This window comes from Lepisma saccharinum, chromosome 7, assembly GCF_977018435.1.
Source record: "Lepisma saccharinum chromosome 7, izLepSacc3.1, whole genome shotgun sequence".
NCBI lineage: Eukaryota > Metazoa > Arthropoda > Insecta > Zygentoma > Lepismatidae > Lepisma > Lepisma saccharinum.
This window is the reverse complement of record NC_139235.1, coordinates 60,436,712-60,454,099: the sequence shown is the minus strand read 5'-3', so window position 1 is coordinate 60,454,099 and position 17,388 is coordinate 60,436,712. Positions and strand designations below refer to the sequence as shown.

Below are 17,388 nucleotides of genomic sequence, written 5' to 3'. Positions count from 1 at the left end.
CTGTGCGGGAACATGGAATGATCACTCGGATCTAAAAATTCCAATTGTTTACAACTTCTTTTCAATTTTTCCATCTCGATTTCTTTAATTGACTTTCATTATTTTCGTAATTTCTCTGCCCGACCCTGTGGCCGAGTGGTTAGCACCTCGCGCTGCGACGCAAAGGGTCCCGGGTTAGAATCCCGGTCGGGCTTGGTTGTTTGTGAATGTCCATTCATCAATTTCATCATTTCATCACTCATCCCCATCTTCGCAAATTAGCCAAGAGGCACAAAACGCGAAGTAAAATAAACTAAATCAATCAATCAATCAATCGTAATTTCTCTGAGAGAATTGACTGCGAGGTGGCAAGTGACAGCTGAAATGGATATCTCGGACAGAAGCGACACTTCACCACAAACTATACCAAAGTGGCAAGCGACGCTTCACCACAAACTGCACACACATGAGTATACTCTGTCCCATGAGTCTGCAGCAAGCAAACGGAAACAAGCCCTTTGCGCAAGTCATGACACGAGAGGGCTCGACCAATGAACGCGTGAGAGGGGAAGTGAGTGCATGGAGGGGAGTAAGCGACTCCAGGTACCAGCCGTTTCCAGCAGTGCGCACTGATTCGCTCCGCCCACCCGCTTTCTCCCATTCTCTAGCGATATACTTGGGTTTGTTCCACAGACTTCTTGAACAGACCGTGTCTATTTGTCCCTCTATCATCAAAAAAGCATTCCCCGCGCTCTAGAAGGTGCTACAACGTGAAAAAGGTCCTGGACCGAATTACACTAAACTGCCAAACAACACGTGCAGTGTATGAGGTGACCTTCTGGTCAGGCACCCAAGCGTCAACCTCACTTCAACGTAGTACATCCCGATAACTTCTTATTGCAGGTCAACGAGGCTCTGGCGTCTGGACGTACAGCCATTACTATCCTCTATAGAGCTGTATTATCCTGCATGTGCTGAGCGCCCCTTTACAGCCTCAGCTTTTAACTAGATAAGGACATTGTGTGTGCTGAGCGCCCCTTTACAGCCTCAGCTTTTAACTAGATAAGGACAATGTGTGTGCTGAGCGCCCCTTTACAGCCTCAGCTTTTCTCTAGATAAGGACATTTGAGCTCTCAGAGACATGTACTGATTTTAGTTCCGGTAAGGGGCTGGAACATCCTCACCGTGGTCGTGCGGTCGAAGGAGTCATGCTTAGGGCTCCGGCAGTTTCGAGTTTTGCTGGAAGAAGCGTAACTACTTTTCTCCTGAGATCTCGGCCTGCGTATGGAACCCGTGGCCACTACCATAGCGTGGGGAAATTGGGCAGATACGAATGTGAATGGTAACTCGATCATGAAAGCTACAACATGTAGCCTGTTTAATTTGACGGGTGCAAATAACCCATGTGTTGACGCACCCAAAATAAGTACTTCAAATTGAAATGTGCATTGTATCTCGACACTCCTGCGTGAAGGGCTGCATTTTCCCTCCCATGTTCGTTTCGCACGTCTTCCATCCAAACTATAGGTATTTTCGAATCTTTTTGATACAATTTCAGCAGGATGAAGGTATATGACGCCAGAGGTCCCAGGTTCGAATCCCGGCCTGGGCAAGGGTGTTTGTGAGTGTTCCTTCATCAATTTCTTCATATCGTTACTCATCTTCTTCTTCTCGATTAGCCAAAAGTGGAGCAAAGTAAAATGAAATCAATCAATCTATCAATAATGTATTTTCTTCCATGTTTTTCTCCATTGAAGCAACAGCTTTTCCTCTCTCTTTGCAGACATGCAGATCGGCCCAGTGATTCACATGGACGTCGTGAACTCCGGCCTGGAAGCCCTGGAGAACGAGGCGATGAGCTCTGCCCAGATCGAGTCCCTGCGCCTCATGAGCAACAAGATCCTCTACGTGGGAGAGAGGGCGTTCAGGTAAGTGCAGATAGATATACTACACTCTGTTCAGGGTATCTTTGGAGAAAGCGAACGAGAATAAGTCTCTGCGCAGGTATTTACTCGAGAGGGTTAAACCAATTGACGCTAGAGGGAAGGTACTAGGGAAACGAAGCTGCAGGTCCAACCGTTTGCAGCAGCACGCACCGCTATACTCCATCCACTCGCTCTCCACCCTTCACTAACGTTATATGCGTGGCCTCGCTACACAGATTTCCGAGACGGAGTGTAGAAACGATAGAACTAATGACTTTTTCTGAAATATGAAGCGTATTCATGGCCATTCTGCTAAAAACAAATGTTGTTCAAGTTCCGATGTAACTGTACCGGAAATCGAGCCCCAGATCCCTTGATTACAAGATGAAAGAATCAGCTGCTACACAGAGAAGGTCAGTATTCAGTTATTTATCCATACACTCTCAAGACTTTTATGAAAGGCTAAACTCATGGTCATTTAAGTGATAACGTTACACTTATGTTCCCGTAAAAACAACCTTACACCCCCTCCCCAGAGAGAAAATTGTTAATAAATAGTTGCCTGATGAAACCAAATATAGCATTCTGGTATATTGAGAGGGAGAGAGAGAGAGAGAGAGAGAGAGATGCGAGGGAGGGAGAAGAGGGTCAATAACTTAACAATTCACAAATGTAGACACGTCAATACTTAAGCTTTTTCCCCAGTCAATTAATATGGGAACAGTCATTGAATGTTTGGTGAATAAAAATAGAATTTACTACATCAAATCTTACATAGAACTTCTTAGCAAGTAAAAAGCAAAGAATAAATGAAGTCTGAAGTTACAGTATCTATGCTTACGATAAATTGTTTGTTAAAATTTTCATGGAAGCATCAGCATAGGAGTTATTTGCACTCATGTCCCTGTATAACGTCGTCGCCTTGTAATCAAGATATCCAGTGAATGATACCCGGTGGAGGCACATAATGGTTTGGATCCCACTTTATCCTGTAAAGTTCAGTCCCAATTAGGCTACCTGTGCATGAAAGTTGACATAAAACAAAATCTAAAAAACTCAAACTCTTATCCTTATGCACTGACAAGACATTCAAGTCGGTAAATTAATGGAACTAGTATGTTTGTATTTGCATAGACGAACTCTTTGAGAAGAACAATTAAACACGACAAAGAATTCACAAATCACCCTGTATCTAGGGTTCTTAAACCCGAAGGTTTATAGCTGCAGCAACACAACCTTTCCATGTGTTCCTATCCTGGGCAAGATCAATCCAATCTTTTCCATCCTTACCGATTTCCTTTAGGTCCATGTCTACGTTATCCATCTTCGTCTTGGCCTTCCCACAGGTCTCTTACCATCAGGTTTCCCAACAAGAATCCTGTAAACTTTTCTTTCGTCTTCCATTCGTGCCACGTGGCGTGCCCACCTAACCCTTCTTTATTTAATTATTCTAATAATATCTGGACATGAATACAAATTATGCAGTTCTAAATTATGTAACCTTCTTCACTCACCTGTCACATCATCCCTTTTAGGTCCAAATATTTTTGTAAGGATTTTATTTTCAAATACTCTTAATTTATGTTTTTTAAAAAAGCTCCATTGATAAAAATGAAGCTCTGAAGTAGGACCCAATACAAGCACGGATAAGACACGGGCAACAGAAATTATACTGGGTGTGAATGCAGGCGATAGAGGCTTGTTAGCCTGTGTACTTCGGGATAGAGGGTTTATCATGTGATGCCGGGGGGTTTATTCTCCCATTAGCTGCATTAGGCATAAAAATATGGCGATGTACCTAAAAATATGGCTAAATATAGCGCCGTAAAACTCAATTTAGAGCATAATCCATCTCTCCTTACGAAATTCCTTCTCGCATTCTTCATTCCCAACCATATTAGCACTTGCTTACGATCGGCTGTCTGGCTATTTGACCTGCTGATAAATGCTGTAAAGCCGCCTGGCGAGATAAAGTAATTTTGGCCTTGAGAGGGTTTTGCTTGTCACAAAAGGAAGCGAGCATCGTGGGTAGTGTATTCCCTGCGTCGTGTCTTTCGCTGTATGCGTGTCTGCTCATTTTAAACACACTGACGTGATTGTTGACACACGGAGGAACTTCACGGCGCTGTTTACTTTGTGGTCTGAGAATGGGGAAAGCAAAGAAAGCTTCTTTTAGATACGTTTGTGTAACATTCTTTCAGTTCATATACACTTTTAACTCAAGAAAATCTTTATGATAAACATTCCATATCTCTATATACAGTATTGGACACAAAAACCTGATGTCTTTTGAAATGATAAAGCACAGTAAATATAAAGAGTTCGTATTTATTTATGTGCTAGCCTTGCAGCCACATTTTTTCCATTATTATTGAAAATAATATGATTTACACCAACATTAAGTGCGGAAAATAACATCTTGAAAATGGCGCCCATTTTGTTCCACGATTACGTCTTGTTTTAAGCTCTTTTGCGCTGTTTTAAAAAACCCATTATCATTGTCAATTCACATTACGGAACCGATTTTATACAATTTTTTTATTCAACGGAATAGATGTGTGCGTTAAACGTGGCAGAAGCATTGACAGTCTGCAGTTTACACGGTTCAACGAATATCGCTATAGTGACGGCGTGGACACTTCAAGACTATGATGAGAAAAACCCTAAAAATTACTTCAGAATTATAAAATTGCCACCTGTGTTTATAAAAAAATGTATTGATAGACAGCTGTGAATGGTTTGCATTTGGTAAAGAGAATTCCCGGCTGTAGAGTGGAAGTGCAAGGATTAATCTTTTCAGTTGGTACTCATGTGCCTATATTTTATTTACATCGTCCAACCTGAGAAATGAATTCTTACAGGCAACCTCTGTTGGGTTGCGCGTTATCGTGCATCTTCTCCATACGTGTGCGGAGTTTTCCTGTATAGCGTCTTACAAATGGAGACTTTTAGTCGCTCAGATGAGGTTATAGTACAGTGGCGATAACAAGTTCCTTTACGCAAGATAATTTGAACTCAATGCATCCTTTGTTTTGATTTGCATGACATGTCGTCAGGTTGGATAAAAATCATGATATTAATTTAAAAAAAAAATATTTTTGATGATTTTTTATTTAAATCTGATTTTTTTTTAAAAAAAAAAACATGCTTAAAATTTCTAGAATGTTTTTTGGCACCATACATATATATAGCAAGGCTATTTATAATAAACAGCTCTGTAAAACATTTGAACAGTTTGGTTAAATAAATAAAAAATATACATTTTTCTATTTCCGATACTATATATGTATATGAATCAACTATGGAAGTGTTTGTTGAGGGTGTTAATGAAACTTTCAGTAACTTTCCTTCCAGTGAAAATAAAATATTCCTGATGTACTCTATAATTGTAACTTAATATTTTTTTTAGTTTTTGTAGCTGAATTTGGCAATTTTTTTAATGATAGTTTGCAAAATATCAGCTAGTGCAGTCAAAATAGAAAACATTAAGGAACTAATTCATAAAAAGCTGAAAATTGGTACGTAGCGTCTTTATAGAGAAGTCCGCCATATTGGAAAATGGCGGACAGTGAAAGTTTTCACGAAATAAGGAAACTATAATTCATAACAAGCTGAAATTTAGTATATAACATCTTAGTGACATTAGCAACAACATAACAAAAGTCACCGGCGGTCACCCTGCTGCTAGGTACGCCATATTGAAAAATGGCGGATAAATTCCAGATTTCACTAACTAAAGAACTAACTGACAATATGTTGCTGTTAAATATATATATCTTTAACTCTACTAACATCAATTACAACATGTTAAGTTTTATGCAGATCATTGACACGGTAGATAACGGTACAGTAGATAACTGTACCGGCGGGTAATTTCAATATTTCGCATGAGAATGGAATTGACGTGTAACAGAATGGAATTTTGCAAATGGGTTTGAGATGTAAGGTACGACATTTAATATTTGCCGTCTCATCAGGCAGGCTGTTGTTTTCAAGTGCCACGTTCTGTTCACAACATAAATCAGATTGTCACTATGGTAATGCACTTCTGTAGGAATCACACCACAAAAGACATGTCTGAATCAAAGAGTTCGTCGCTTTCATCGTTGTCTCGTTGATCATCGACATCTTCACCATTGTCTTCCCTAAAAAACAAAAACAAGAATGAAAATCGTACAGGAAACATCTTTGTAAGGAACACATAATCTGCTTGCATGCAACTTCATTCTCCATCACAGTTTTTGGAAGATTTTTATGAATTATCGTTTGGAGCAGGTGGTGTCAAAGTGGTGACTGGGGCTATAACTTGATCTTATAGTTTCAGGTGTCAGGTGATTTTCTCACCAGTCAAATACCATTTCTAAGGAATAATAGAAAAAATCCACATTTATTAATCGCCTTTCTTCAAAGTTAGTATAGGCAAGAGTATCTGTAAAACTTTCGCCTGGCGATACTGACGCCCTAATCGTTCAACCTGCAAATATATACACAGTATTAGCGGATGTAAGGTACAGAAAACAACAGCCTGCCTGATGAGACGGCAAATATTAAATGTCATACCTTACATATCAAACCCATTTGCAAAATTCCATTCTGTTACAAGTCAATTCCATTCTCATGCGAAATATTAAAATTATCCGCCGTGCTTTTAATACCTACCGTGTAAGTGATCTGCAGAAAACTTAAGCCAGCCCCTAGGCGGAGTGGTTAGCACATCGAGCTACGACGCAAGGGGTCCCGGGTTCAAATCCTGGCCTGGGCATGGATGTTTGTGAGTGACCATTCATCAATTTCATCATATCATCACTCAGCCCCATCTTCGCAAATTAGCCAAAAGTGGAACCAGAAGCGAAGTAAAATAAAGGAAATCAATCAATCAATCTACAGAAATTTTAAACGACGTACAGTCACCGGCAATACAAATGTGACCCCTAGATCCTGAAATACTTGCTTCCTATCATGACGTTATGTGTGTTGCCTAACCTTACAGCGGTGGCGAAGTTGACATTGATAATTTGGTATTAAAATCCACTCATCGCCATACATTTAGACAACACACACACGACGCCTTGTAGTGAAGCGAGTAATTCAGGATCTAAGTTTCCCATTTTTATTGCTGGTGAGTGTACATCAGGAAAAATATTAGGAAAAATAATTGGAAGTGCAGTGCACCGTTGTATTAGCTGACTCAGGTTACTTCAAAAACCATATAATAAATCCATCCTCCCTCTGCGACACCGAAAAACCCTTTCAGAAAGCCAATGAAAGTCGCATACGTCAAATCGACTTTCTTCCCTGATTGGTCTCACCTGCGCGAGGGCCGAAAGGGAAAATGAAAATCCGGAAAGAACAAATGAGCCAATCACAGCGCCCCGCATCCGATACCCATTAAACAATGGTTTCGATCCGAGGTGGCCTATCGCTTCATCCCTTCACTTTTTTTTTTATAGGACCTCCAGAGCGGCATTTGTCGTAAAGAAGACGGAATGGGTTTATCTTCGGATCGGGGAAGACGAAGGAGTTTTATACGAGGTGGAATTGGGAGTTCCGTGATTGCAATCAAGGATGGACCGGAGGACGATAAACGTTTTTGGAGGATGCCGGAGAATGGGGCACCTGGGAGGCGGTCGGTGCCGCAAGAACATACACGTGGGGTGTCTCGTCCTGCATTCTTCGCTTCTTTAGAACCTTTAAGGGAATCTGACACTCTTTCGAATTCAAAGGTTTCTTAATGTAATTGGGTTGTATCACGGGGAAGTCCTTGTGATCGAGAGTTGAACGTTGAGGGCCTCCCCGATGTCGTAGTGGTAACGTCGCCGCCTTGTAATCAAGGGGTCTAGGGTTCGATTCCCGGTGGATGCACAAGTGGTTAGGATCCCACTTTAAACTGTAGGTCCAGTTCCGATTAGCCTTCGAGCCTCCCCGATGGCGCACTGGTAGCGTCGTCGCCTTTTAATCAAGGGTTCCCGTGTTCGATACCTGGTGGAGGAACATAGTGGCTCGGATCCCACTTTAAACTGTAGGTCCAGTACCAATTAGCCTTTCTGTGCATCAAGTGGACTTAAAACAACAATTCAATCAATCAATCAAGCAATTCAACCAATTAGCCTTTCTGTGCATCAAGTGGACTTAAAACAACAATTCAATCAATCAATCAAGCAATTCAACCAATTAGCCTTTCTGTGCATAAAGTGGACTTAACACAACATTTCAATCAATCAATCAATTCAACCAATTAGCCTTTCTGTGCATAAAGTGGACTTAGAACAACAATTCAATCAATCAATCAATTCAAACAATTAGCCTTTCTGTGTATAAAGCGGACTTAGAACAACAATTCAATCAATCAATCAATTCAACCAATTAGCCTTTCTGTGCATAAAGTGGACTTAGAACAACAATTCAATCAATCAGTCAATTCAACCAATTATCCTTTCTGTCCATAAAGTAGTTTTAACTAAACTCAAAAGTTAAACGTTGATTCTACCCGAGATTTGTCCAAGGAAACCGATTTATTTATTTTACCTACTTTGTTAGAATTGTAGTTATAAGTCCAATACATGCATAGATAGGCTAAACGGGACTGGACCTACAGTTTAAGTGGGACCCTAACCACTGTGCAATGTGCCTCCAACGGTTTCGAACCCGGGGCACAGACGAAAACAAGTCTGTGCACATGTATTGACTCGAGAGCTCGACCAATGAACGCACGAGAGGGAAAGGGATTGAATGGAAGGGAAAAGGGACTGCACCTAACAGCGGTTTGCAGGAGCGTGTTCTGCTTCGCTCTGCCCACCCACTTTTTCCTCTTCTATGCCGTTATGCGCGACCTTGCTCTAGATATTCCTGTAATAGACTATAGACGTGCTCTCTCTCTCTCTCCATGAGCTTCCTCGAAATCTGAAACCAATTGGATATTTGACGTGGAGTTTCCCCCGCAAGTTTTGCGCTATTACATGTACTGTTTCCCTATGGTGAACTCCACAGGCGAGAAGTCATTTTGTGTTAAGTGGTTGACTTCCGATTTCGCCACAGAATTTTCCGGGTTTGAGTCCCTGTCAGAGCACAAGTGTTGGCGAGTGTCCATCAATTTAATGTTATCATTCATCGTCATCGTTGCGATTAGCCAAATGTAGCGGAAAAGGAGAGTAAAATTAAAATGGAAAATAGTTAGCCAACTACATTCGCTCTTACCTATTTCATACGATTTTATTTGGCGGAGTGGATAGCAGAGAGCGCTACGACACCAGGGGTCCTAGGCTCGAATCCGAACTTGGGCATGGGTGTGTCCCGTCATGAATTTCATCATATCACCACTCATCCTCATCTTTACAATTAGCCAGTGGCAGAAAAGCGAAGTAAAATAAACCAAATCAATCAATCATTTTTACTTGGTCCTTGGTTCGATTCCCGTCAGGAAACATTGCACAGTTTTAGTAAAACACTTTCAATTGTGTAGGTTCAGTCCCGATTAGCATAACCGAGCATAAAGTGAATTTAGGACGAACTTTTCCAACCTTGCGTCCAGTCTTCCTCTGTCCGCTAATCAGCCGTAAACTTAAGTGGAAAGACCCAGAAACGGACTCCGAATGCCTGAAGTGGCGTATGTTTTCTTTCTGTACATGCACGTATTATTTTAAACCTTCCATTTCGATGCGATTCGCTCTCAATTTAATTCGATTCAATTAATTATCCCTTCCCCATTACTATCAATACAATCATCCTTCCCCAATAGGTATTTCATTACTTGCCCAATCAATAGCTTTACTCTTTTATACCTCCAAAGACAATTTAGCTCTTTCGCCACTTGGACCTGAATGATCCAATTTTCCAGCCGTTTCCAGTTTCACATAACATTTTGTTCCGTCAATTGGTTGTATCTGAATATCCACTCCGGATTCAAGAAAAAGAGAAGCTTTCATGATTTGAGCTGAAAAGGGCAGCGCTCGTGTTGGAGATGAGAAGAATCGCCTCCCGTTCCAGTGATTAGCGTTCTACAACAGTTTTCCATCATTCCTGCAAATGTCCGAGCTTTCATTGTTGACTAATAGAAGATCCAGGTCCGCTCTGATTAAATAAAGAGTACGGGAGACCTCGATGAATACGCGGATAACTCTTATTCTCTTCAGCCATTCCAACCGACTGTCAAGTGGGTACGTTGCTTCGTGTTTAACTTTTGGAGCGCTCTTCCAGCCCCATATTCATCTGCAAGTGAATGTATGTATTGGTAAGGAGTGGTTAACATCACAGAATGCTACTGAACTTGATTAAAGCAGTGTTCTGGACTTGGATTTATGAATTATGTCCAGTCTTGTTCAATATATTAGCAGAATTGAACCAAAAACTGCACGCATTGAGGTTTGCAGAGTCGTTCTACATTGTAGACTCTTATTCCGCTTCCATATAATCCCGATTAATAATTATGATGGTCCTGCTTTTCTCTAAAATATATGCATAACTCTAAGAGGTACGGTTGAAAATAGCACAACTTGCAAAGTACTGCTATATCGCCATGTCGAATTTTGCACCAACGGAAATGTTCATTTTCATTGACAAGCTGTCCAACCTTGTACAATCATATCTGGGTTGTAACGATTCAATTTGTAGTCAATCACTAGAACCCAGCAGTTTCCGTGACTGTACACATCTATTACTGAATACGTTTCTCTTCTTTTATTTCTATCACTCGTATCTTTGTATTTCTCAATATCTGTCACTCTTTTCTCTATATCTGTCACCTTTTCTCTCTGTTTCTTTGTACCTGTCACTCTTTTCTCTCCCTGTTTCTCAATTTCTGTCACTCTTCTCTCTGTGTTTATATATTTCTGTTAATCTCTGTGTTTGTCTATTTCTATCCGACATCTCTGTGTTTTTCTATTCTGTTAGTTTTCTCTCTGTGTTTCTCTACTTCTCTCACTCTTCTCTCTGCGTTTCTCTATTTCTCTCACTCTTCTTTCTGTGTTTATCTATTTATGTCACTCATCTCTGTGTTTTTCTATTTCTGTCACTCTTCTCTCTGTGATTCTCTATTTCTCTTACTCTTCTCTCTTTATAACACCATTAAGCCTTGTTTCCGTGATATGAAAAACTCAATATGCTGACCAAGACAGAAATTTATTTTATTATAAAACAAAAACTAAACATAACGTTTCAACCTTCCAGCAATGTACATTTGTACTTGGTGCAGAGTCTGAAGAAGACCTTGCTAGAAGGTTGAAACGTTACGTTTAGTTTATGTTTTATAATAAAATAAATTTCTGCCTTGGTCAGCATATTGAGTTTTCTTCTCTCTGTGTTTCTCTATTTCTCTCACTCTTCTCTCTGTGTTTCACTCTTCTCTCTGTGTTTCTGCCATTCATCTCTCTGTATTTCTCTATTTTTGTCAGTCTTCTCTCATTGATTCTCTGTCAGTCTTCTCTACGCGTCTCTCAATTTCTGTCACTCTTCTCTCTGATTCTCTCGTTATGTCACTTTTTGTCACTCTCTCGTTTCTCTCTATCGTCTCCATTTCTCTCTCTCTCTTTCTCTCTCTCGTGTACGAGGAAGAAATATACGTTCTCAATTAATTTGAAAATTTAATTTGCACTGAACCTAATCTAAGGTCAGGTCATAAGTGATTCGTCATATTCTTGCTTTCTCTTGCGAAACTTTACTCGAGTGCCCGAATTGGGTCACCGTGATAACAATGTTGCAGGATTTGCAATGAGTGCAAAATGTTGCCACACTGCGAGCCAAACATCACCTCATTGTCACCCACAATGTTCCGAATCCCGGCCTGGGGTTTTGTGTGCGTCTCTTCATAAATTTCATCATTCACTCTCATGGCCTAAATTAGCCTAAAGAAGAGAAAAGTGACGTGCAATGAGGACAGTTCCATCAACAACCAAACAATTTATCGCCTACCTTTGGTTCACGTGGGTTTATCTCACATACCACATAGCGCACTCTGGAAACTGCATTCTTGCAGGCAAAGTGGGCTGTGGCGCCTGAACTCATTACTAGTGTAACCCAAGTTTTCCTGCTGGCCTAGTAGAAACGGATTCTATCAGTGGTGGAGTTCGGATCCCATTTTAAACAATAGATCTGGTCCTGATTGACCCATTTGGGCATCAAGTAGCCTCAATAGAAGCTATTGACAATATAACTCTCTATGTAGTTTGTTATTAGAAAAATTAAAACCTTGGTTTTGTTTTCCTTTTTCATCTACGAGTAGTAGATTTCCTGATGCACACTTACACATTTCATGCTTTATCATTGAACTATTGCTGATCTTCGTTTATTTTGAAGTCTTGAGTGAGCACCTACTTACCTCAAAAAGAAGAATCTTTGAGATGTACGTGCAGTCAGTTATGAGTGTCAATTGACGCCGTTGTTGAACGTCGTCGTCTTTTAATCAAGGATTCCCTGGATTAATACCTGGTGGAGGCACAATTCACAGTAGTTCGGATCCCACTTGAAACTGGAGGTCCAGTCCCGATTAGCCTTGTACATAATGCTGACTGAAAATAACACTTATATGAATCAATCATTCGTAAACTTGCTGGTGTGTTAAGCGCGCGATAAAGATATTGATTTTTTATCTGCCGAAGATTTTCTACAGGTGTTTATGGGAAGGACAAAAATGGCGTTTTGAAGCTCAGCTGATCAGTGTTGCAGCCTTCAGGTCATTTTGTAAATAACAGTTAATTTGTCAGTTAAATTTGAGCTGCATACAGTCTGTCCTATAATTTTTGGCCGGACTGTTAGAGATTTCACTTGACGGCTCCTCATCGTACCTTTCTAATCGCTATTCGTCTTGATCGTGATTAGCGAAAAAATGACAGAAAACGACGTAAAACAAGCAAACTATCTCTCTAGCCTTCTAAAACCCGAAGGTTTATGGCTGTCGCAACACAAGCCTCCCATCTGTCCGTATCCTAGGCAAGATCAATCTCATCTTTTTCATCCTTAACGATTTCCTTTAGGTCTATCTCCACGTTATCCCTCCATCTTCGTCTTCGCTTTCCTACAGGTCTCTTACAATCAGGTTTACCAACAAGAATCCTGTAAACTCTTCTTCCCTTTCCCATTCGTGCCACATGGCCTACCCTGCTGTCTTCTGACTTAAAACAAAGCAAATACATAAAATATGTTACCCATATGACTATCATTTTGACCAGTTGTATGCTGTAATGAGATGACCAATGAGAGAGGGATGCTAGCCGTGAAACACCAACCTTTGACAAATGTAATTGCGAAAATAAAAGCTCTTAGATGCGAGTGCAAGAGATGAGATCAAGTTTCCCCTAACAGCCTCCGTTGATCTCCGAGCTTTATTAATAAATACCGACGCCATGTGACGCAGGGAAAATCTTGTGGCAGTCGCCTGTCGGCGTTTCCATCGCGACGGCTCCCATTCCCAGAAGACAACGCGACGTAAAGAAAATAAAGGTGCCTCTCCGCTCTATATAATTACTTTGCCCAATCTGGCATGGCTCTGTTAGTGCCGTGAAACGCGGCATTTCGCGAGAGTGGGGAAGCGCTCTTCCCTCCAGGAGTTAAGATTACTCTGACCCTGTGTTACACGCTCCGCTGGCGTCTGCTGTCATCCGGAGGCTGTGTGTGTGTGTCTCCACGCTGTCAAATGAGCTTTCGCTTATATTGCAAGAACAGTCGCCACTCTTTCTCGATGTGTAGCGTTGGCATCACCTGCACTCGGAACCGAAAAGTGTCAATTGACACATGTATGTTGACTCCAATAACACATTAACGTGCATAAACTGCAAATGATGCACATTTTTGGTGTGTAAAAATGTGCAAAAAAATGCATAACATGGTACTTTTATCATCTGATGTTCCATGTGATGCAAACAAATGCATCAATTGGGAAGATCAGACAAGACCATTTCTCAGTTTTAATGAATTAATTGACAAATGATCTTCTCTGACCTTTCCAATTGATGCATTTGTTTGCATCACATGGAACATCAGATGATAAAAGTGCCATGTTATGCATTTCTGTGCACATTTTTATGCACCAAAAAGTGCATAATTTGCAGTTTATGCACGTTAATGTGTTATTGGAGTCAATGTGTCAATGGACACTTTGGGTTCTGTGTGTGGTTGTCAGGACGAGGAAAATATTTATTATTGGCCCCGACTAGTTAGCTACACTTTTTGACACCAGGTGTCATTCAGGTGCATCCTGGTGTCAGGCTGGAAATTGCGTTCAACCAAATAGACGCTGTACGCAAGAATAGCGGTGTACAGGTATGTAGATTCAACAAATGCCCGTCTGCTGCTTTAAACGTACGTTTCATTAGTTAGTACGCACACCATGACTATTCAAAAATGCCAAAATGCGGGCATGCGGTTATATTTCGTATCGCAAGGCGTGAATATATTGTACCTTCCATAAATAATAAGAATATCCTCAATATGTACCGTAGGCGATTACTGCATACATATTGCCTTATACATAAAATTATTAATTCTGGCAGGACATCGTATCTGGCAGAAATGTTGATCTCTCGCACCAGTGTTCACAGTCACCATAGAAGAAACAATTTCAAATTCAACCTTCCACTCTGCAACACACAGGCATGTCAGTCATAGTTTTCATATGTTGCTGCAAAAATATGGAGTGTCCTACCTAAGAGCATGTCGAGTATATCTAAAATAGAGTCATTGCGTAAAGAATTTCCTTTTAGCAGAGCAGAGATTGTGTTCAAATACTATGATGTAACTTGTATGTTTATGTTATGTATTTTGTCTACATTTTTCTTTCATTTTTTCTTTTATTTTTATTGTTATGTTGTTGTCTTTTCACAATTTTTGTATCATTTTATACCTACAACATTTATTACAATTATTTGATCAACAGTAGCATTCGGTAACTAAATCGTTCATTTTGTTGTATACTGTATTAATACTGTAACCACATATGTATAAGAGTTGTAAATTTAAATGTAATCCATGACACGGGTTAGGTGGCAGAACAGTCTCAGGCTGAACCTCGCCCACGCAAATAAAGAATTTGAATTTGAAAAAAAATTGAATACCGTACACCCCTCCAGGCCTAGTGCAAACCCCAAATACAGTACGTGGCACCAAATCGACAAAGTAGACGATGCGAGAGTGCAGAGAACGTCAAAAAGTGAAGCCAACTTGTCGAAAACATCTTGATACCTTCTTGTAGAAGTAAGTCTTGAAGCTTTCCTGGCAACAAATGTCAATATATTCTCTCGGGATATTGACCAGGTGACTTCTGAAGACGTTTCCAAGCTTTGAAGAGCTAACGTCACTGTCATCTTCAGGGTAGAAGTGAAGTGAAAATGAGAAGAGCGTCGTTGGATCTCGAAACCTTGGAAACTTCTCCAGAACTCACCTGGTCAATATCCCGACAGGATCTATCCACCTTCTTGCAGAGTTTGTACAGTCATATACACTTCTGGATTGGAATGATCGCATTGAAAGTGAATGGGGATGTTACGACTCGGAAGTGTCCGTGACCGTACATAATATTTGTTTCCGAATTTGATGTATGTTATTTTGCGTCGCTTTTCGCTAATCGCGACCACGAGTGACTAGGTGAAACTAATCGGAGGACTTTCACGAACCTGGGAACTTCGGTGGCAAAATCGAAAGACGACTACTTGAACATAATGAAGTAAACACTATATACACAGGGTGTCTCATAAGTAATAGCGCAAACTGACACAGGTGAAAGTACACGATAATAGAAGCAAAAAAGTCTCAGTAAACATTGGTCCGAAAGCGAACCGTTTTCGAGATAATCGCGAATGTGTGATTACAAGCGGCCACTGACTTCATTGTTTGTAAATGTCGTCCTAGTTGGTAAAATGCTAATAATACAGTAAGAAAAGTCATTGGGGATCTTTTTGCTATACTGTGTACTGATTGTATCCATCCGGTTCGATTCCAACGCCACCTCTCGAAAATGTTCTGTTTTGTAAAGAAAGAGGAAACCTCGGACCGCGCAAGGAGTCAGTGTTTACAAAATGCAATCAATGACGGCTTCTAACCACACATTCGCACACATTAGCATTTTATCGACTAGGACGACGTTTTATGCACGTTAAACTGGCTTGTTTAATGCATAGAAACCTTTAGAAAGCGCGCAGTGGAAATTTCCGCCTTATAGGTCTACTTATTTTGCTATGGGGCAGCTATGCTATTAGAAAGTATAGATACAACACCTTTTCCAAAACATGCGAGTTTATTCATATTCACATAATGTGCAAGCACCATTAGTCTACATAAAGAAAGATTTTCGATGTTAAACTCGCTGAAATAAACATTTTCGTGTCGTATTACTTGTGCCAGTTGGATGGATATTAATTGAACTAAATAATTAATAACGATGAACTAAATCTATTCCTTTACAGTTAAGTCAATTTTCCACGTAGTTTAACGGACGAGAAAGATGAACAAAATATAATTTGGGTGTGTGAATGCCAATTCGAAACTTAAAAGTACTTATCCTTCTCTTTCCATGTCGTGGTTTCTCGGACACCTTCCTAAGGTGTCTGTCTAGAGGAAAAACTACTTCCTCTCCCTGGGCCAGAGTCCAAAATGCGCTGCCTGAAGGGCTGCGAGTTCGCACCAAGGTTTCCTTGTTACGTCATTGTAGCCGATTCTATTGTCCTCTGGTGGCAAAATGAAGAATGATTCCATTCATCTGGCACACAAATAAACAAAATGACGGCTCCGCGCGCACTGCGGTCCATAGTTTACAAACAATGAAGTCAGTGGCGGCTTGTAATCACACATTCGCGATTATATCGAAAACGGCTCGTTTTCGGACCAATGTTTTTTGCTTCTATTAACGTGCAGTTTCACCCGTGTCAGTTTGCACTTTACTTTTGAGACACCCTGCTTAATAATTGTAAAATTTATACAAATTAAGCAAAAACTGAAATACATTAGAAATGCAATCCTGAACAACACCGAACTACATATTACGCAATTAAATTATTCTGCATGGCAACGACAATACTTGTTGAATATTTTATAAGAACTTTAAAAACACGATTCTGGTAGCAAGAAAACGCAAAACGAAATAGCTATAACTAGAAGGACTAGACAATGGTAAAGGACCTAATAGCGTTGCATTCTAGTTGATAATTTTTCCAGAACATCGAACTGATTTTATTTGATTGATATCATGTTGCTTCGCTTTTCTACCGCTTTTGGCTAATCACGACGATGGGTATGACAAGATGAAATTGATGCAATTACAATAACTGACATACATGGAGGATACAAGACGAGCCTGTGGATCAGACGCCAGAGCCTCATTAGTCTGCAAAATACAGTCCAGGGAGCTGCTACGCGGAAGAGCGTTTGACATTTAGGTGGGTGCCCTGTGAAACGTCCTCTCCTTACACATCGGTGAACACTAAATTCTGTTTTTGTTTTATCCAGTGTCGTCGACGAAGAAATTTTCGTAATTTTGCATTGGAGTGGTTGTGCTGATAACAAT

At 40.4% G+C, this 17,388-nt stretch overlaps 1 protein-coding gene across 1 annotated transcript in view; it reads left to right on the top strand.

The window, feature by feature from the left end:
• LOC145989867 (chaoptin) overlaps window positions 1-17,388 on the top strand; it is an 838,754-nt gene that overhangs the window by 708,207 nt on the left and 113,159 nt on the right. The window contains exon 4 of the mRNA XM_083125332.1: window positions 1,763-1,907. Coding sequence (XP_082981458.1) covers window positions 1,763-1,907 — 145 coding nt within the window. The remainder of the gene's footprint in view (window positions 1-1,762; window positions 1,908-17,388) is intronic.